A 23,197-nucleotide genomic window follows, 5' to 3' on the forward strand; every position below is an offset into this window, starting at 1 on the left:
ATATGCTACAGCATGAATATCCCACCAAAATTCCAAAATGGAGCCATGACTGGTGGAAGATCTCTGCCTGTTTATTAGAAAGGAGCATTTGGTTTTACCTGTTATAAATTTCTGTGCTGGGGACACCTGGGTGGTTCAGGGGTTGAGCGTCTGCCTTTGGCTCAGGGCCTGATCCCAAGGTCCTGAGATCGAGTCCCACATCAGGCTCCCCATGGGGAGACTGTTTCTCCCTCTACCTGTGTCTCTGCCTCTCTCTCTCTCTGTGCCTTTCATGAATAAATAAATAAAATCTTTTTAAAAAATTCTGTGCTCAAAAATGTTTTCTATGGGCCCTGGTTTTAAGTGAACATTGAATACTGTCATTGTCTTCCAGAAGAGGCTCTGCCTCTTAAGACATCTGGCAAGTAAAGATCAGCTACACTCCTGATTCACAGGAGATTGGCCCAGTGAGTAGGTATATCACAGAGGGTTTCCTACAGACACAGAATGATTCCTACATATTCTGTTGGTATCACAGATTCAGTGTTGGTTCAGTGTAAGTGGTTATAGTCTGAGAACACCTCAATTTGGTATTTATGGCATTTTTGTTTATCCCTTTATTGGAGACTTTCCTCTAGTTTCATAGAGCAGTAAAAGCCAGGAACAGAGCAGTTATACCAGGGTCAAAATACATTATTTGACTTTTTTTAGCTGTAGCTGGGTATAGCTATATGTAGTTTAAGGCTGAAATTAGCTAAATCTTTACACTTCCACTAACTACCTATATCAATCTGTGAAATTGGAGTTAACATTCTTATTTTCCAGATGAGAAGCAGAGTCACACACAGGGTAAGACCCTTGCCTAAAGCTACACAAATAACAGAGTGGGCACTGAATCCAAGCATCTGTATTATCAAAGACTATGCAGTTCTTTTAGCAAATCAATTTTCTCATGCTAAATATATTTATTTGCAAAATGAGAAAAACAATGTCTGATAGCTTCATTGTGACAAAAGAAGTAGCTTGTATAAATATTTGACATACACTAGGTCCACAGCAATTGGTAATTATTTTATTATTACATTACCATTGTATGAGAATATTTGACTCATACTAGTTCTCTTCATAAATTATCTCTTAAATGAGAGCTTTGCACACAACAAAAGGCCGTTGGAGACAAGAACAAGTTGTCACATTCTCCAAACCAATGTGTCAGGGACTTGAGAGCAACCACCTGCCCTTTTATGGGGACAGTCCTCCTGTGCTCTCCCTTGATGGCATTTCTCCTCCATTCAGTGAAAGATATGCTCTAAGTAAGGCCTGTTTGAACAGTTGGAGCTCCTTGGAGGGCGCAGCTGAAGCGGATTTGCCTTTTCGGCTAGTCAGCGCTGTCATTAGCTAGCTGGTGTTTCCTCCCCACGGATGGATTTCACATTTCAGACTGGGCTTTCAGCAGCTGGCACACAGTGTCAGAGCCTGTATAACCTGTCTCAGATGTGCAGACAATGTGAGCCCATCTACATGATCAAATGTTGGCCCTTGGAAATTTGTTCTTTTTGAACCATCATGAACAATGAAATCAATTCACACAGTTTAAAAATTGTATTATTAAAAACACCATAGAGTTATTCCTTCCCTGCCCTCTCCCCCATATGTCCATTTGGACTCAGCCATTTTTTTTCTTTTTTGTTTTGCAGGCTTAAATCAAATATGGATATGGCAAGGTGGATAAAGTTATTATAGTTCTTTATTAACTTTGCATGTTACTCTCTGATTATATGACTAGAAAGCAGCTCATGATAAAGAGAGTAGGGAAACTAATATATGTTTAACATAAATGTTGTTTTAAAATCCATTGAATGATCAGGTACTGAAACTCAAAGATAAGAAAGGACATATTTATTACTGTCCTTCAGCTACTAATTAATAGAGTTGGAATTTGAAGCACTTTCTGGCCAAAAGCCCATGAGGTCAAGTTCTCTAATATGAAAGATTATTATTGACATTTAAGGTAATTGATTTGTTTCGTTATTTACAATCTTGTATCTGCTTTTGTGGGGAAAGGGCATCTCAAAAGTTCATTTACGGCAGAGCCAGAGCTAGAACTTAAGACCTCTTCATAGTCCAATCTGCTTGCAAACTACTACTGAGCCTCCTTACAGAACAAAGCATGACTGCCTTTTCTGTACCTGGCTTTTTAAATTATGTATGATATGTATCATTTGTTTTCAAAACACTAGGAAAGGATGAAGAGATAATTAATGACAGCATTTATGGAGGGCTCTACTGTCCACGTATGCAGCTAAGTGGTTTGCATGTATTACTTCATTTGATACTCAGGGTTACTAAAGGTTTTGTTTTTAATTTTCCAATTTACATCTTCAAAACCTAAGAATTATGGTGGTTAATTTATTTCAAGTGACAAAACTAAATAATGGTACTTTATGGGATTTGAGCCCTGGTAGTTTGCCTGGCTACAAAGTCCATGCATTTCTACCATATAATTATGGCATTGAGCCTTATCCCATGCTGTCCTCTAGCTTCTCCATCCCTTCAGTTGACTTAAAAATTGTATTTACTCCTTACTTCTTCATTAAGTGGATTTAAGAAGGGTCTTCAGTACTTTAATCTTGCTAAAGCCTGTAGTGTTTGTGTATTCTCATCTGACTTAGTTTTCAGTAGCATTTAAGGACTGTTCATTTCCTCTTGGTTAAGTACTTGTTTCTCTGGGCTCCAACTTACTCACCTGGTCTTGTTCCTTCCTCAGTGTCTGCCTTCTTTTCCTCTAACAGACCAGGCTCTGTTTTCTAGTTATGCCCTGGTTATTCTCAACCAGACTTTCTTTCTCTCTTGCATATATATATATCCCACATGTCTCTCCAGACTAGACCACACTCCTGAACGGCAGACACATACATTGATACCTGCCTAGAGAATCTCAAACTTTAAAAAATCCCAAATTGAACTCATGATTCACCCTTCCTACTTCCCAGCCTCTCTTCTCCAAAACAAAGCTATTTGCTCCTGTCCATTCAGTTGCTTAAGCCTAAAATTCTAATCATTCTTGATTCCTTTCTTTCTGCTCACAATCTCCTTTGAGTCCATCAGCAAGCCCTCTGGGTTTTGTCTGGACCAGCTACTATGGTAGTCTTTCCTACTACAGCCCTTGTCCAAACCACCATTGGAGTGGTGGATCCTAATCATTCTTTTCTCTTTTCATATTTGCCTATGGCCTATTATTCATTGAAAAGTTAGATGTGATTTTATAAAAGGTAAATCTGACAGTGTCCCTCTCCTGTCTAAAAACTTTGCCAATTTTTCATGTCTATTTGTTGACTAACTGCCCCATACACAGAAATGTCAATAAGCAACATATGAAGTGAGTTCTATTTCATGACAATGGATGTTTAGTACCTTAAACACATAGAGTATGGTTGGGCTTAGGACTCTGAAAAGATAGAGAAGGCAAAGTGAGGTAAGAAATGTGGCTGCTGGAAATGGGCTCTGATAAAGGCTTAACAGAAGCCCAGGATCTCATGTGGGAAGCTGAAACCTGGATGGCTCCAGAACCCTGAAGTGACTTTTGACCAAGTCAATGAGCTTGCTCTTGTACACATTTGAGCCAGACACACAAGCAAGTATAATTCAGCTGAGTGATGAGACAGCCCAAGACAGCACTTTCAGGCCTGCTGAGATCAATAAACCCAGGGAGTGGGAGTTTCATGTTTCTCCAGCAACAGAACAGGTCATGTTTTCTGGGAGTTAATGGTCTAAGGGATGAGAATGGGAGCTAAGGGATTAATTGTTTGACACTTCATTAACCCAAGAAAACACGGCAAGACACATTTAGCTTCCACACAAAATCATACAAAATCTCTCTTTATTAAATATACATTATTTACAGTTTAAGTCTTTCTTCTGTACAACAGTAACCATAGAAAACAAAGAAATCTAAGGCTAACTTTTATTTTTCCCCATACAGTGTATTAAGACATGTTACGTGGTCTACAAAACTGACTTGGAACGAGGCAACATCACTTGGGATTCTGTTTTAAGAACAAAAATGAGAAGCTCCAAAGGAAAAGCTAGACTGTGGCAGATCTACAAAGAGAGGTGACCTGTTTTGTGCTTTTGCCATAACAAAAAGTCCAACATATAGTTTTTGAGGGGAGAGGTTATTTTGCATTTTATTGTTTATTTGTTAAAAATAATCTTCCCACTCTAATTCCTCAAAAAATGAGGGCCACTGCATGCCAGAGAGACTGATATCCCATTTGAAATGGACATGGTAATAATGCTCTGTCACAGAGATCAGCAAACTGCAGTCCATGGTTCAAATATGACCAGTTGCCTGTTTTTGTAAATAAAGTTTTATTGGAATGTAGCCATGGCATGTATGTCCCACTTCCCGCTACAAAAGCAGAAGTGAATATGTGCAACCAAGACTGTCTGGTTTCAGAGCCTAAAGTATTGACCATCCAGCCTTTTAACTGAAAATGTTTACTGACTCCTTACCTGTCAAATCCTGGAGGCAGACTCCTGGTCCCCCCCGCCACCCCCCAGCGGGCATGTGTATTCCCAGTAACAACCCTGTACCCTTTTTGCCTCTACCAGTTGACTGAGGGAAGTGACAACCCAAGACGGCTCAGAATATCAGAAGGCCTGTCAACTACTGGCTTCAGAAGGAGAAAAGTCTTGGCATTAGATCTCACTAAATGGAAAGTCCTCCTCATACTATAACTATGTTGCTCTAAAGCAGGGTTTGGTATTTTTTGCATGAGTATTTAAGGCAGGACAAGGTTACACAGTTTGACACTGCCATTCAAATAGAAGAGACTATGTTAATATTTCATGTAAAGCCTTTGGGATGGGGTTGACTATAATGGAAAAATATGACTAAGCAGATGCCTGTGAATATTATCCTTAAAGTTTCAATGAAACTTTAAGGATAATAATATTTCTACTTATGTGCCTCCCAAAGAGTCTGCAGAGTAATACAATGCTCCTCTTTCATACCCAGCACCTTGTTCATGTCCTCTGAGGCTACTTCTGGCATCTGAGGCATGGGAGAACATGAAGCAAATGAAAATAAGACCAGTATTTAATTACTGAAACAATTAGATTCATCTTTGGTCATGGTCATGTACTACTCTCTAAATTTTATACTGGTATTTTGTAAAATTTTCCCTGTGTCACTGGGAATGATTAAGAAAGGCAGTGTTTACAAATAGTGTTAGATGGTGGGTCCCTGGGAGTATTCACTATCAGGAATGGAGAGTATCGTATCTTTTTATAATGTCATATAATATAATGTTTATAATGTCATGCCTATGGCGGGACCAATGAAGGGGAAAGAAGGACCAGTAGACTGATTTAAGGACCTCAAGCCTTCCACTCATGGGAGTTTTGATTTGGGATAGTGAACCTAAAGAGTCTTTTGACAGTTTCTTTTCCTTAAAATTGCATCTGGGTGTTCAACCTGGGCAGGATAGATCATTGTGGTGATAGCACTAAAGCATCCTGGGAAAATCTTGAGGAAATAAACATAATTTAAAAGAAAAAAAGATGTGGTTGCAATAGGCTGGGAAGGGTAAAAAATGTGTCATGCAAAGGTAGGTAATGAATTATTTATGTAAACCCCATGATATTGCCTCTTTCCCTAATGTGTAAGACAATGGTCCAAATGCACTGAAGGAACTCCTGATTTAGGAGCCAAGAGCATGGGAAGAGCTGCTGCCACTGATCCATGATGGGAACAATGACCCTCTACATCTGAGAGGCCACCAATTGTTGCCACAGATTCCCTCTTCCTCCTCAACATGTTCTTGGCAGGTGTGGTCAAAACACCAACACCAACTTTTGCCTTTATCCTTGCTTATGTCTGCTCAGCCACTTTGTAGTCTATAAACATTACAAAAGACAGACAACTAGCTTACAAAGTACAATATTTCACTAAAAAAATGTGCTTTTCTGTTCTTCCTCAGAGTACCTTAGTGCAAAATAAGAGAAAACTCACTCAAACATAGCAAGAGTTCAATATTAAAACCTTATATGAAGGTTTCAAATAACTGCCAACTCAAGAGGAAATTTGTCTATCCCTACTAAACAGATGTGTATGTAGAACATCCTGAAGAAAGCTTGACTAACAGCCCTATTTTACAAAGTCTTTGTGTATGTGTCTGTTTACACTGTTTTTCCCTTTAAAAGGTTCAACTATTTAGGATTTGTGGAAACAGAGATGAAAACTGGGGACACCCAAATCTGCAATGCCCACCAAGTAAGGGTGCGGGTATAAGAGTACAGGTTGACAAAGAACCAAGAACAGTATGTGGAAGTAATTCAAGTACACTATGTGTCTTTTAAAGGAAACATTTTCAAAAAATAAAAATAAAGAAAACATTTTCAAACTGCATGAGAGACATGAAATAGCACTCAGTTATCCTCCAGGTATTCTGAAAGTTTGGGGTTTGCTTACACCTTCTTCCATTAACCACTTTCACATCTACAGGAACAAGGAAACCTCTATTTATTTGGTCCACTTGTGATCTGTAGGACAATTGAAGCCTAAGTATGTCAAAGCATTTAGGTTAAAGAAAAATGAGTAGCAGAGCTACACACTGTCTCAAATTCCCCTTGGCGAGCTGGTATTACAATGTGGATTTGATGGATTGCAGCTATGAGGGATTCAAAGGAATCTAGGATGTTGGTAGACAAACTGTCAAGGCTTTTATAAGAAAGATTTCAACAGCCCGATTTCTATTTCCTTGAATATCTTGGAAAAGACACTCTGTAGCCTCCCAGTGAGGCTCCTGTAAGTGAATAAGCTTCCTGCAGAGAAGAGACAGGTGTGACTTTCAGGATTGGAAAAAAACTCACCCAGAGTACAGAGGTGAGACCTCACGTAGATGGCCAACAACTTTTAGTCAGTTACTTACTCAAAGATACTTCATTTAGTTCTCAGAGATCATTCTAAATAGAGTCAAATGGTTCATGGGGACAAAGAAGAGTTTTAGGAGGGGCGGAAGGACAGCAGACACCTTAAGTGTCATCCGGAAGAGCAAATGAGATGCAAAAGGTCATAAACACATGGCACTGAAAGAACAGATAAAAGAGGAGAGGGGTGGAAATGGAGATTTTTGTCTCTACCCCAGGGAGGGTCCCCAAGCCGTCACTATCAGGTCTGATTGATGGGAAGGATTTTCAGAATCCCCCAACCTGAAATGAAGTAAAGATGGAGAGAATTCTCCCTCCTCCAAAGTTCTTTAGAGACAAGGATCATCTTTTCTTGCTGTTCCTAAAGAGTTAGTCTATTTCCCTCTAGAGAAAAATATCTGCATAGGTAGATATTTGCTTTGAGGAAGAGAAACAAAGCAGCTTGTTAAGATGGGCTATGCAAGAAAAAAATTATGAGTATTTCCAGAAATTCATCTGCTTAAGTCTCTAGCCAAGGCTTTGCAAAAATGATTATGCTGGACCTTGCTTTCCATTCTAGCACCTTCTGCATACCTCTGTTACAACAATATGTACCCACCCTGATAGACTTTGAGCTCTTCCAAGGGCAAGAACAAGGTATACTTTATTATTGTACAGCCCATATCTAGCATAACCCTTGGAGCACTGGGCATTCAGTAAATACTTCATGATGAACAAAGAAAGAAAAACGTTTATTTCTTTTGTTCTGATCCTGCTCCTGCTACCCTGGGGTGGCGTAGAAGTCAGGTTATACCACCTCTGTTATTACTAAAGAGAACAGAAACTGTTTTAAAAATTCAGTCTCAGGACCTTTAAAATAAATCTCCCATATGCAGTTGAGAGTGAATAGAAGAGGCTAAGCTATTCATAAACATATGTCTAGAGAAGTGACAAATGTCTAATTCTCTAGATTAATTCTCATAGAGACCACGGCAGTCTAACCTATATGCACAATGAGTGATGCAGTGGGTGTTTAATATATTTTAGGGTAAGCAAATATACTATTGCTACATAAATAAGCTTGTTTGGTGGTAATTATATTGATAAAATATGCCCCTTAGAATGTGAAATTGCACAGGTGTTTTTGGTTTTGCTATAAAGTGACCACACTCCATAAAATCTTTCTGTAATCAGCAGTTACCAAGGACCAAGTGTTACAGTGGAGGATTATGGTGGTCCAGCTGGCATGTCAGGGACCTTGATTATCCAAGCAGAAAACAGTGATTAAGGAGGGTCAGAATGCTTTCAAAGACTATTTGTTTTAGATTATAATCACTCAAATATCCAAACACTCACACAATTGAACAATTGCACAAAACTACATGGATTTGGTACCACTGAGGAAAGACAGGCAGAGTTAGCACTTAATTCTGAGGGGAAATTGTGTTTTGCTTTGGAGGGAGCAGCTTGCTTATTTCCATATACACCTAGTGAAAGTTAGTGTTCTCTGGGGTTACGAAATAATCCAACCCTGTAAAAGTAATTCTGGTTTAGCCCTGAGACTCTACTTGTAAGAGTGATGTGCTGACTGCACGGTCTTGGCATTGGTTCGTAGGTCTGGATACGTCGTGCGTATGTATACATCGTCTACGTGCACGGAGAGGCGTGCTGGTGGATTCTGCAGTGCAGATGCGGCAAGGATAGAGCTTCATATATTCTTCACACTATAGAACTACCTACGAGCATATATAAGTAGATGAGGAAAGCAAGTACTCTGAGTTGGCCTTTGCTAGTTCTCCATTTCTTCTATTAGCACCATGTCAGCAAATATAGTCCTCGTTTCTCAGAGACTTGAATAATGAGGGGTTCCAGTTTTATTACTCACACCTTCCTTTGCCTTTCCACTTCATTACTGGAGATGCTTCAGGCTAAACCCATTGCACTTCATGGTGACTTTTATTTCAGGGGACAAAGGACTATGTATCCAAGCAAAAGGCTGATTTATACAGCCTTTATGGAAGTAGAAAATTCAAAAATGAAAATGGGAAATAGAGGTGGACAGGGCAGGAGAAAACAATATTAAAAATCTTTCCTCTTATTGATGGATCATTCATCTTATTAAAAAGCTGGAAGGAAAAAAAAAGATGCTCATGTTGGAATCACTTTAAATAAGTTTACTAGCAAAACGATATAATGATGAAGTGATTAAGAATCCACAGAAAGTTTTTAGAAGAGAATGTATATTTAGAACAACACCCTAAATTTGAGAAATATGATTATAAGATGAATCCTTACCCATGTGCTCAGACACTGAAAGAAAAGCCTGAAATGGATTTGAAATGAGATGGAGCTAATGAGTTGTTCATTGGGAATCTGGCCACGCAGGGGAGTGTTAAATAATCAGAAGCGAGAGACACTCTAAGAACAAGATGGAATGTCTGCTAACTGTCAAGGCTGGCAAACTTCGATGTGGTAATCGTTTCCCAAACCAAATCTGTCTTGTAAAGAGAATCGGCAAGTACTTTCCACATCTGTGGATCATTATATTGGCATTCCCAGCATTCTGAAGGATTGATATTGTTTTCTCTTCTCTTTTTCTCCAAGATGGCCCAGAAGCAAAGATCTAGACCTGTTGCCATAGCAAAAAATCATCAGGATTCTTACCACCACTTCATGAATGAACTGGAGATGCCTTCTTGAAGGAATGACTGTATTTCTTTGAAGCTTTGTTATCCAGAGGGGAAAAGGTGCTGAAACTTACCATCATCTCATCTGGGAGTCTACGCCTACACAAAGATGGGGGAGGGGGCTTTATATACATAGGGTGTAGATGACTTGAAAATGTGATCTACTGTAGAACTTATGGGCTCCTCTGAAACTAAGCAGTGAGGATTCACTACACAAATCATATGCTCCATCAGTCAGTACACCTCGAACCTTCCAGAGAATGGCTCTATGGACAGAGGTGGATAATGTGTCTGCCCTAAAACATGAAATCTGCATTTGCTTTATTCACCGGATCTTTGGTGAGTAGATGGAAGGGAAGAATCCTGCTTGGTATTTCTCTTCTTTCACGCAGTTTTGATTTTTTCTTAAATTTTGTTTTTGTTTTTAAAGCTTAGTTAAGATGGTTTAAACTCTTTCATGGACAGGTGCTATTTTAGACTTTTATTTAAATTTCTTTATGCTGCAGCAACTTATATATGTATATATATACCTCAGTATAATAATCCCAGGAATAACCTAGCTAACATTTCTTACAAAATTGGAAGAGGCATTTTTGAAGTTATAGAACATCTACTTCCTAGCAGCTTCCTTTTTTACCTCCTAGTTTCAAGCTACTATTTTCCATGCTTCCCCTAGGTTTATGCTATTGTGTGCTGTTCTAAAGTGTCGGCCCCAGGAGAGACTGGTAAGAAAGGAGCAAAGGAATAGCTCACTACTGTCAGGAATCCTATATTTGAAATACTCAGGGGATAAGAGTCAAAGTGAAAAAAGGTGATGAGTTAGGGCAATGGGCGTCCCTTGCTAAGGAAAATCAACACATAACGAACCTCTCTTATTCCTTTGAAAGTGCCACTGAAGCGAACCAGACCTTTAGCATCTTCTTCCTCTACCCTGAGTTCCCTGGTAGGAATGAACTTGAGATGGGGGAGGATGTCAAGGATGAGTGTCATAAGCCTAAGTCACAGAGCTCAGGTTCAAAGCAAGCCTGAGGTTTAATGCAAGACAGAACAGCTGTGGAACTAAAGAGTGCATCTTACTTAGAAACTGGAAATACAGAACTAAATATGCACATGTGCACACATGTGTCTCTTCTTTATCTAGAGGAGCAAAGTCAGTCTCTTGAGTGATCATTATCATCACAATAAGTTTATCAGAAAGGAAGGCAGTGGCCATAGCTGCCTGGTCTTCTGGGCTGGGTTAAGGGGATATAGAAGCTGTGGCTGATACGGGTATGTGCCAAAAATAATTGGCAAACTAATAGGAAAAGGAGAATGACCAAAATTAAAAGAGAGGAAAAAGGAGAAAAAAATAACAACAACCCAAAAGAGAATATTAGGTGACCCTGCAGTTTTTCAGATGAAATATTCCCGCTTACATTCGCTCACTGTGTTTTGCAAGTCAATGTCATTTCTAAAGGAACTGTCCAAATTTTCTGGGTATTCCTTCTCCTTCATCTGGTTAGTACGGTGTGACTGCTTATGCTGGTAAAGGAACCGGGTCATGATGCCGATGATAGAGAAGATGATGAATATCACCACCGCTATTACTCCTGTTGATAAAGAGGAAAGAAAGAGAGATGGAAATCATCACAGATCATCCACTCAAAAGAGGTGATTCAGTCTAGACAGGGAAGGCACTTAGGAGAAAGAAACAAGACAAAACAAACAGCAACAAACCCTGCTGCATGCTTAGAACTGAAGACCAGCTAAACTGCATTCAGTCTTCAGTTACTGAAAAATCTCCTCTTCCAGACTGGCCAGGAATAAAGTCAGTCTAAATCAGAGAATGTCATCATTTAAATATGGACTCAGACTGGCAAAGGATTTCTTAGTTATTTCCTCAAGACCTGATTTAAAGAATGCGACAGAATCATTTAATTAGCATATTTGTGATGTTTAATCATTCGTCACTTCTTACAACTGAGTATTTTAGAACTACTTTAGCACCCTAGAAAACCATAGTGGAGTATCCCAGGCCTCAGTACATATTCTCCTGGTCTAAATTTGTTTCTGGTATATGCTTGCTTTGCCAAACATTTTTTGTTAATAATGGAATGCTTCCCAAACATGTAGGACATTCTTCACTGCTGTGCACTCTGCTAGACATGGGACAGTTCAGAACAGTATGCCTCTATCATCCAGAGACTCAGAGTCAACTGAAATGGCAAACTTCTTCCAGTTAGGTCGGATTTCTGCCTGCTTTGATTGCATGTGATTTTACTGCTTCTACTCGGCAAGTTGCCCTTGCTGACTCAAAGGTCTTGTCCCTACCTTCGCCAGCAGCCTCTGGGGATGAGAAAAACAAAGTCAGCAAAAAGAGGGTGACAATGTAGAAACTAGTGACTCTTAAAGAGAGAATGCATCTATACGTGGATGTAGGTTTTTCATCATTAAATTTTGAGATGTGTTTATGATATTCAAATATAAATGTATTCCCAAGAAAGCATACATGCCGCTGTTTTTGTTTTTCTAAGTAGAACGGATGGTGACGAAATATGCTTATTTTAGAAAGATAGTTTTGGACATCTTGCATTTTGATTTACATGTATGGGCATTTGAGAGCTAGATATGTTGACTGTACATTTTTTATGATTTGTATCAGAGCTGGGGCCATGATTAAGATGGTTTACTTTTTTTTTAATACTCTAAAACCATTATACATCATCCTCCCTGACTATTTTAGAACAAGGCAGAGGAAAACCACCCAAGTTAACAACATGAGTAAACCGGATCGTAGTGAGGGACTCCTACGATCGGGCCGCAGCTTTATGAGATACAGTACAGAACCAGTTTCTACTCCTTTAGTACACAGACTGTTCAGAATTGGAGGAGTTTTCCCAAGGGATTGGGATGCCTTTCCTGCTCTTAGAGACTCACAGAAGCACGTTACTGGGTGAGAAAATGTCAGCAGTCACAAAAGTCTTTTCTTGTCAAATGTGAAACTGTAGGAAGAGAAACAGGCACATTCTTTTCTATGTTTCTTAATGCCAAATAAAAATCAAGTTGGACTCTCTCCCCTGAAGCAGAAATTCAGGTCAGTCATTTTAAGAACTTCTTAAGGAAAGGTTATGGTTTTTATTCCTCACAATTGCATTGTAATGGTGCACCCACAGCCGTTTGTACTTCCTCCTCAAAACACCACTCACCAATTCCAACGTGTTCTGTTTACCAGTGCCCTCCTGTACCAGGCTGTGGGCTCATTGCGGGCAGCATCCACATCTTTCACCATGTATTCCTATACTTAGCACAGGGCCTGACCCATAGCTAAGACTCATTAAATAGAAGCTAAATGAATGGATACTGCTGACTTTTAAAAGAACTCCATCTGGTGTGGATCAGTTAATCTTGCCTGCCAGAAGGCAGTGATGGGGGCACCTGCTGGAGCTATGGTTCTTGGATGGCAATGAATTCAGTCTTTCAGGGGCATCTTACATTAAACAAGGTTTGGGAATCATTCTGTGTTGCAAGCCCAGAAGGGGAAAAAAAAAGTTACTGGAGGCAGTGGCCAGGCTGAGGCAAGATAAAAAGAGGTGAGACCGACAGTCGGTGAGAAAATGGAAAGACAGGGGAGGTGGGAGGGAGAGCTGAGCTCACAGCAGAGCAGACAAGATCTGTATCTGTAACATATGTGCTGCTGGATTTGAAACTCCATTCCTGTGGGCTTCACCCTGCTCATTAGATCCAACCCAAATCACTTGGTGGAGAAAACCAACAGGACTGGAGCTTCACCCATCTGTCTGCCCCAACGTGGCTTCTTCCCATATGTTTTATTGGTGCGCTTTGTTTGTGCTTTAGGAAAACTGACAACCGGATGAGATGAACACAGTGCACTGTCTGTCGCTAAGTAAATGTTCCAGCTGTTGACTCGGTAGTCAGCTGCCTGATGGATCAAGGGCAGGATGCGTCCATGGAGCTGCGGATGCTTAGGGGGAGGGGGTGCCTTGAATCATACAGCACCCATGCCTATTCATGAAAAGGCTCACAGTCTTGCAGATCATGCAGGATTCTGTATGCTAGGTGGCCATAATTAAGGAAGGAATCAAATCTCTCCCAAGTACAGAATCATTTATGTCCCCTCTGTTTTCAGCAACAGGAATGATTTACCTCCAATGACAGCTGAGTCACTTCGAACTGCATTGGTGAGTGGTTCTCGCTCATCTGTCTTCCCAAAGGGATCTGCAAAGAGTAAAAGACATGACACTCACTCCTGACTCAAAGTACAGGAAGGAGGTCTACAATATGGACTTGAGATGATGACGTATCTGTGGATTAGACCAAGTGCTCTCAAACAGTTGTGAGCTTGCTTTTTTTTTTTTTTTTTTAGAAACCCAGACAAACATACACACAAAAGTACAAAACTTCCACCCCATAGTTCCATGACTAGTAGCTTCTATGTCAGCTGTAAGATAATTGGCTGAAACAAATGATGGTAGAACCCACCCATATCTGCTTTCACCTACATTTTACCTCCCAGCCTAACCTAGGGTACCCTCTCTGCTTGGTTGGACTCTCCTTCTTCATTACAATAGCCTCTTACCTCAAGCATGCATATGCTCTCTGCTTCAGAGGTTTCTTTAGCTGCTCAAGGATTCTGAGTCCATTGACAGGGAAAGACAAAAGTGCTGGAGGATTAACACCCCCAAGAAACCCTCAATGACAGGGAGAGGGATTTCACTATGTACATTAACATAAATGGTCAAAGAAAAAAGATCATTAAATTTGAAGGCACATAGACCTGGATTTGAATCTTGCTCTGCCACTTGTTGAACTAGAGACATTTTTAAATAACAAATCTGCAAATGTATTACAAGGGGGTAATGATATCCATATGTATGCATATAGCACACGTGGAATGTTCAATACAATATTGGATGACATCAGCATCCCTTCATCCTCAGAAAACGCCTACAACATAAGTATTATTTTTCCCACTTCACGGATAGGAGATTAGGTTGAAGTTATTTGTTTGTTTATTTGTTTTTAAAAATGTTTTCTATTTTTTTTCATGAGACACACACAGAGAGAGAGAGAGAGAGAGAGAGAAGCAGAGACACAGGCAGAGGGAGAAGCAGACTCCATGCAGGGAGCCTGATGCAGGACTCAATCCTGGGACTCTGGGACAAGTCGAAGGCAGAAGCTCAACCACTAAGACACCCAGGAATCCCTACATTGAAGTTATTTAGTAACATGTCTGGAGTTCTATAAGAGTTAGAATTCAAATCAAGGCTAGTCAACTGTCACATTCTGTTTCCTTCTATTACACCTCACTGCTTCCAGGAAAACACCAAACTTGGTGATGAGTAGGCAACAGCAAAAATCAGTCCCCTTTCTTTGTTCATGATTAATAACTTATTTGGCAGTTGATTACCATGCTTGATTAAGACAAATCCCAGGTACAGTTCAAGACACTCATGATGGTGGTGACTAAGGAAAGACAGAAAAGGTGTTTTAGGGAGGGGTAAAATAAGAGAAGATGTATAAATGATAATGCTGTGGGGCCTTTTTATTATTATGAAAGGCTGATTTTAATCACATGATTTATATTAGTTCAACAACTAGCCTGCCCATCTCTGATCCTAAACTCTTCGATCCTCAGAGAAGTAGTCAAACTGTAGTGATATGTATACACATACATATATATGTATGTATATATACACACACACACACACACACACACACATGCATTGAGTTCTAACTACTCATCATATTAAAAGTGGGATTATATTCAACACATATAATATTCAAAACCATGAGAAACCAGTCATAATTCTTAACTATCTGTAATCATATAAAGTAAGGGCTTGCGTAATACTAGCCTTTAACCTAGAAACTTCTTGAAGATATCAAAAGTAGTGCTATCAAAAGAAGGCAGTTTCCCCTGGGTATTCTGTGTACCTGATGAAGAGTGCACCGTGGTCACTGTATTCACATCCACATCCACCATGGAGCCACAGCTGGATTCCATCAGGGTCCCTTGGACAGTCACAGGTGCAATGGTGGCATGACGCAGGGCTGCCTTCAAGGGTGCTACCTGGTTATACTGGACTGAAGACAGGCATCCAACAAAACCCAGGGTGTTGGCTTTGGCAATTTCAGAATCCAATCCAAGATGCTCTGCAACATGAAAGACACTCCTGTGTTTTACAGTTGTTTGTTTTCCAAACTATGTTCCATATCCTCTTTAAATAATGTCTAAAATCACGGAATTTACCTTACAGTCCGTTGAGTACGGGAAATCATCTCCTGTCTCTCTTCCCATACCTTACCTCCACACTATAAGCATCAATTTATCAACAACATATCATAGAAAACCGTTAGGGCCATCTTTGCCTTGAGATAACATTTCAAACTTCTAAATTCTCATTCATGTATTTTATGAACTGTAACAAAGACTTAATAAATCTGTTCTACAGTCTAGATGTTTTATAAAATGTATTTCATTATCCCCATCACCATTTATCTATGGATGCTGGGAATTAGTACAAGTACATTACAGTGTTCATTACAACATTGAACTCAAAAATGTCACAAAGAAAAAAAAATGGATTAAAGAGAATAGAAGTCAAAGTAGCCCTTCCATAAATGTCTCATGTTCAGTGTTTTAAGTGGCCTGTATAAACTGACCATCTATTCAAGATTTTCACCTGCTTAGTTCTGTTCATGGTGCTGGTTGGAGAGCACTGATTTTCTGATAGCAATTTTCCAAAGTATCTTTGAGTCTTTGTAAAAGGTGAAGAGGCAATCATTTATGATTCACAGCAAGATCTAATGTCTTATTTTCTTCAAGTTTGGTAGTCAGATTATTCAGTAGCCCCTTTCTCTTTTAGTAAAGATCATTTGAACAAATTGCTAAGATACAATTACATAAAATTGCAATACACATGAGCTGCTTCTTTTTTTCTTAAGGTATAACGGTTTCAACCTACCTAAATGGTTCAAAAGGTTATCTAATTGTGATGATCTGTTTATTTTCTGGAAGAGGGCAAGGACTTCCCTCTCCACCCAGCAGAGATTATAATTTATTTCAAATCCACAAAGATCAGATTGCCTCCATGTATCTCCAAGCAAGAATTATTTTGGCAGTATGTAGGAAAAGATGTGATGAGAATACGGAAAAAAAGGAAAAATTAATATCTCTTGTTAATGCCTTTTCTAGTTTTCCCTTATGTTCTCCGCCTTCAATACCCATATAAACCTCACTAGTTTATCATCCCTCTCTTCTTACTGGAAAAGTAAAGAAACCATGTGTATTCATTTTATGAGGCCATTGTAACAAATTGCCACAAATACGAACAATTTAAATTAAACAATGCAACACAACTTTATTGTGTTATAATTCTATAGAAGTCTGACATGGGTTTCCCTGCACTAAAATCAAGGTGCTGGGATCCCTGGGTGGCGCAGCGGTTTGGTGCCTGCCTTTGGCCCAGGGCGCGATCCTGGAGACCCGGGATCGAATCCCACGTCGGGCTCCCGGTGCATGGAGCCTGCTTGTGTCTCTGCCTCTCTCTCTCTCTCTGTGACTATCATAAATAAATAAAAATTAAAAAAAAAATAAAATCAAGGTGCTGACAAGGCTGCATTTCTTCTAAAAGTTCTAGGGGATAATCCATTTCTTTGCCTTTTCTAGCTCCCATGAGCCACCCACATTCTTTTTTTTTTTGTGTGTGTGTGTATTTTTTTATTGGAGTTCGATTTGCCAACATATAGTATAACACCCAGTGCTCATCCCATCAAGTGCCCCCCTCAGTGCCCATCACCCAGTCACCCCCCCAACCCCCCGCCCACCTCCCTTTCCACTACCCCTTGTTCGTTTCCCAGAGTTAGGAGTCTCTCATGTTCTGTCACCCTCACTGATACTTCCCATTCATTTTCTCTCCTATCCCCCATAATCCCTTTCACTATTTTTTATATTCCCCAAATGAATGAAACCATATAATGTTTGTCTTTCTTCTATCAACTTACTTCACTCAGCATAATACCCTCCAGTTACATCCACGTTGAAGCAAATGGTGACTATTTGTCGTTTCTAATGGCTGAGGAATATTCCATTGTATACATAGACCACATCTTCTTTATCCATTCATCTTTCGATGGACACCGAGGCTCCTTCCACAGTTTGGCTATTGTGGACATTGCTGCTAGAAACATCGCGGTGCAGGTGTCCTGGCGTTTCACTGCATCTGTATCTTTGGGGTAAATCCCCAGCAGTGCAATTGCTGGGTCGTAGGGCAGGTCTATTTTTAACTCTTTGCGGAACTACAACACAGTTGTCCAGAGTGGCTGCACCAGTTCACATTCCCACCAGCAGTGCAAAAGGGTTCCCCTTTCTCCACATCCTCTCCAATATTTGTTGTTTCCTGCCTTGTTAATTTTCCCCATTCTCACTGGCGTGAGGTGGTATCTCATTGTGGTTTTGATTTGTATTTCCCTAATGGCAAGTGATGCAAAGCATTTTCTCATGTACTTGTTGGCCATGTGTAGGTCTTCTTTGGTGAGATTTCTGTTCATGTCTTCTGCCATTTCATGATTGGATTGTTTGTTTCTTTGCTGTTGAGTTTAAGAAGTTCTTTATAGATCTTGGATACTAGCCCGTTATCTGATATGTCATTTGCCAAGATCTTCTCCCATTCTGTAGGTTGTCTTTTGGTTTTACTGACTGTTTCTTTTGCTGTGCAGAAGCTTTTTCTCTTGATGAAGTCCCAATAGTTCATTTTTGCTTTTGTTTCCCTTGCCTTCATAGATGTATCTTGCAAGAAGTTGCTGTGGCCAAGTTCAAAAAGGGTGTTGCCTGTGTTTTCCTCTAGGATTTTTTTTTAAAGATTTTATTTATTTATTCATGAGAGACACAGATAGACAGAGGCAGAGACACAGTCATGCAGGGAGCCCTATGTGGGACTCAATCCCGAGACTCCAGGATTACGCCCTGGGCAGAATGCAGGCACTAAACCACTGAGCCACCCAGGAATCCCCTCCCTCTAGGATTTTGATGGATTCTTGTCTCACATTTAGACCTTTCATCCATTTTAAGTTTATCTTTGTGTATGGTGTAAGAGAATGGTCTAGCTTCATTCTTCTGCATGAGCCACCCACATTCCTGTGGCTTCCCATATCTTCAAAGCTAGCTCTGTTGCATGTCTTTGTGTCTTTCCTCCACAGTTACACCTGCTTCTAATTCTCTTTTGTTGACTCCGTTTTTCACTCTAAGGAACCTTGTGAATACAGCGGGCTCACCCAAATGCTCTAGGATAATCTCTTTATTTTAAAGCTAGCTGATTAGTAACATTGATTTCATTTGCAATCTTATTTCCTTCTTGCCACTTAACGAAATATATTCACAGGTTCTGAGGATTAGGACTTGGGTATTTCTGTGGCTCATTATTCTTCCTACTACTGCATATCTGAGATTCCATGAGAATTTTTCAGGTAAAGATAATGAGAATTCAACAGATATGTAAGGTGACACTTCTTTAAATGTAAAAGAACATTGGAGTGGAGAGGAAACTGCTGATTTCCAAATATTCCAATACATATGCCACAGTAGTGGTACATATTTGTTACTCGTTAAAGGATTACATGTATATTTTTTTCTCTTTTTTTTAAGATTTTATTTGTTTATTCATGAGAGACACAGAGAGAGGCAGATACACAGGCAGAGGGAGAAGCAGGCTCCCTGCAGGAAGCCCAATGTGAGACTTGATCCCAGAACTCCCAGATCACGCCCTGGGCCAAAGGCAGATTCTCAACTGCTGAGCCATCCCTGTGTATTTATTTCTTAATATGGGCTTCAAAAGACTGTCGCGTAAGAGACTTTTTGAACACTGTCATGCAACTATTTCCCAGGCCAAAAAGCTTTCTTTAATGAAGACTGTGTACTCTTGCTAAATGGCACTAGAATTCAATGTACCCAGCTATAATTCCAAATGCACATTCTCTACTGATTGGTAGTTCTCAAGAGGTAAAGTTAGAGATCAGAGCATTTAGAAGAGCAGAAGATAGGAAAAGAAGAGCAGAAACTAGCATGAAGTTTTTGCATTGTAGGAAAGCAGTGGAAAGTAACATGTCATTGTCACCATACCTTAAGGGTCTAAGTCAAAAATGCCCAATCTCATTCCCAGAACCCAGGTAGAAAGAAGCCTCTATCAGGGCCAAGGTCCTTGAAAGACATCACTATAGTAACTGCTAGGAATACAAGCTCCAGATACAAGAAAAAGTATATAGATAAATAGGGGAAAATGACAGAAAATGACATTCTCTCCTTAAAGGAAGAGATGTTTTGAATAAAGTCTTACGTTTAGGAAAGTGTATTTATTCTAGATATATAATAAAGATGGGAACTTGGAAATGTTTCTGAAAAGAAATGAAGAGGGAAAGAATCCCTGATAGGAGAAAATACTCCCACCATGAGGTCTGATAGAATCATTTCTCAGATCTTTGCACATATGGAGAGGCAAAATAAAAAATAAAAATGTTAGGATTACTCCAAATTATTATCCTTCTTATAACCTTGTTAACTAATATGTGGTAGGGAGTACTCATTTGCTAAAAATAATTTAAAAGCTGCAAATAATAATCCCCATTTATTAAACACCTCTCACATAACTATGCTACAATTGTGTCAGAGTATTATTTCTTTTCCCCTCAAAGGTTCTTCCAGATATCTGTTACTATCACCCAAAATTTATGGATGGAGACACTGGTACTCAGAAAAATTAAAAGAATATAAAAAGATCATATGGCGAAGTTGAAGCTCAATTAAAGTTGAGGTTATAACTTGAAATGCCAAACTTTTTTTTTTTTTTAATTCTTCCTGTTCAGTTAACCCCTCTGCTGGAAACATCTGGTTTGATTCCATCTCCACCATTTTCTGTGGATTATTGGGTAAATTAACCTTTCTGGGATTTATTTTCTATTACCAGAAGGTAGAGATAACAAATTAAATTAAATTAAATTAAATTGTTGATGTCAATTCCTTTTTAATTTTTTTAGATTGATTGATTTATTTATATATTTAGAGCTTAAGTGGGTAGAGAGGCAGAGTGAGAAGGAAAGAGAGAGAGAGAGAAGTAGACTCACCTACGAGCGCAGAGCCCTAGGTGGGGCTCCATCTCATGACCCTGAGATCATTACCTGAGCTGAAACCAAGAGTCAATGCTTAATCAACTGAGCCACACAGACACCCGTAAATGCCTTTTATTTGTAACTGAAATTGAGTTGATATATAATAGAATAGTAATTTCAAGTATATAATATAGTGAATTGACAATTATGTACATTACAAAATACAAGTGTAGTTTTATCATCTGTCACATGATTGTAAAATATTATTGACTATATTGTCTATGCTGCACTTTTCAGCCCCATGACTTCTTTATTTTATAATTGGAATGTTGTACCTCTTAACCTCCTTCACTATTTTACCCATCCCCCCACCTCATTTCCCTCTGGCAGCCATCAGTTTGCTTTCTGTATCTTTGGGTCTGATTCAGGTTTTATGGTTGTTTGTTCGTTTGTTTTGTTTCTTAGATTCCATATATAAATAAAGTCATATGTTATTTGTCTTTCTCTGACTTATTTTGCTTAGTATAATACCCTCTTGGCCCATCCATCTTGCTGCACATGACACAATCTCCTATGGCTGAGTAATATTCTATTGTGTGTGTATTTTCCTTATCCATTCATCTGTCCATGATTATGTGGGTTGCTTCTGTATGTTGGCTATGGTAAATACTGCTGCAATAAACACTGGTGTGCATAGATCTTTGTAAGTCAATGTTTTAGTTTTCTTTGGGGAAATACCCAGCAGGGCAATTACTGGATCATATGGTAGCTCTACTTTTTAAAAATTTTTGAGGACCCTCCATATTGTTTTCCATATTGGTTGCATCAATTTATATTCCCACAAATAGTGCATGAGGGCTCTCTTTCCTCCACATCCTTGACAACACTTATTACTTATCTTTTTTTTTTTTTTATTCTAGCCATTCTGAATGTTATGAGGTGATATTATGCTTTGGATTTGCAAGTGAAATTCCAAACTCTTTATCTAAGCTATGCTGCCAGCCTAAAAAGTTCCACCAACAAATCCTAGGTAGAAAAGATATTTTCTACATATCCTAGGTAGAAAGGATATTTTTATATAACTAAGAAGAAATAAGTAGCAAAAACAAAGGAAAGCACAAACTTTGTTTTATACTGAATTCTGTATTATAGTAAAGACATAATTAATTCTTTTTTTTAAAGATTTATTATTATTATTATTATTATTATTATTATTATTATTATTTTCCAGAGAGAGAGAGAGGTAGAGGGAGAAGCCGGCTCCATGCAGGAAGCCTGACATGGGACTCGATCCCAGGTCTCCAGGATCACACCCCAGGCTGCAGGCGGCGCTAAACCGTTGAGCCACCAGAGCTGCCCTGCATTCCCTAATTCATTTTTTTGTTTGTATGTTTGTTTGTTTTTAGGTTGCAATTGCATTCATCAGGAGCAAGGGAGGGATTAATTTATGTGTGGGTTATGGAATGACTACAGAATGAATGAATGAATGAATGCTATCACCTAGAAATAGTAGAACGAGAATGCAAATAATGTCCCCACCAGGGGAAAATGCTGTTCTCTCTCTTACTCTTCCCAAGATTTTCCTTTCCAATCAAGGAGAATAACAGGATTTCTCCTCATACTATTTATCAACATCTGGAAAAACCACAGGTTATCATACAAAGAAAAACCTGAAGTAGTCTGAAATTTAACTACCAGGAGCTACTGGATGGCTCAGTCCACGGGGCGTCTGCCTTTGGCTTCCGTCATGATCCCAGGTCCTGGATCAAACCCCACATCAGGCTCCCTGCTCTCCCTCTACTGCTCCCCCTGATGGTTCTCTCTCTCTTTCTCTCTCTCAGATAAATAAATAGACTCTTAAAAAATAGATGGCTTGGAATAAATGTATTTAAATAAATGCTTAAGTGATGAATAGACAATAATCATGGATGAGTGGATGTGCAGAATGTTCCAGTAAAGATCATATAAGGCCTCAAATGAGAAAGTCCAGCACATTCAAAACACTGAAAAATCAAGTTAACTCTGCCTTAAAGCAAAGCAAAATATGATTTTCAAAAGATAGGCAGGAAAAAAGAAAGATATTTTGCCCACTTCTATGATACTTATTTATTTCACAATAATGTTTATGAATCTGTCCCCTGACAAGATTGGAAGCTTCATGTTTTCAGGGGAACTGTCCTTTTCGATTTCCACCTTCAATAACTAGGACACTGTGTCCAACACACAGACTGTGTGTTTAGTAAACACTAAAAGGAATTAATGAATGAAAAAATAAATGTTTCGTAATCTGAGCAGTAACGCAGCCTAATCAGGAATATTTACATACATTTCAAACTTCTTCATTCTGGCCATTGATCAGCATATAGTTTCTTTACTTTCACATTCACACTCAGGACACACTATGTGGAACTCTCTTTGATGAGGCCAGCCAAGTTCATTAATATTTCGTACAGCTCTGCCAAGAGTGCACATGGAATAGATTCCTCATTATTTCAGCACCTGTTACCTAGAGCTAAATG

The 23,197-nt window shown here is 39.2% G+C and overlaps 1 protein-coding gene across 1 annotated transcript in view; it reads right to left on the reverse strand.

The window, feature by feature from the left end:
• Positions 1-3,842: 3,842 nt before the first annotated feature.
• The window catches only part of CNTNAP5 (contactin associated protein family member 5), a 796,713-nt gene continuing 777,358 nt past the window's right edge, over positions 3,843-23,197 (reverse strand). The window contains exons 22-24 of the mRNA XM_077861335.1: positions 15,513-15,731; positions 13,722-13,793; positions 3,843-11,167 (exon numbers count right to left, since the gene is read on the reverse strand). Coding sequence (XP_077717461.1) covers positions 10,971-11,167; positions 13,722-13,793; positions 15,513-15,731 — 488 coding nt within the window. The 3' untranslated portion in view covers positions 3,843-10,970. The remainder of the gene's footprint in view (positions 11,168-13,721; positions 13,794-15,512; positions 15,732-23,197) is intronic.

Source organism: Canis aureus, chromosome 20 (genome assembly GCF_053574225.1).
Source record: "Canis aureus isolate CA01 chromosome 20, VMU_Caureus_v.1.0, whole genome shotgun sequence".
Classification (NCBI taxonomy): Eukaryota; Metazoa; Chordata; class Mammalia; order Carnivora; family Canidae; genus Canis; species Canis aureus.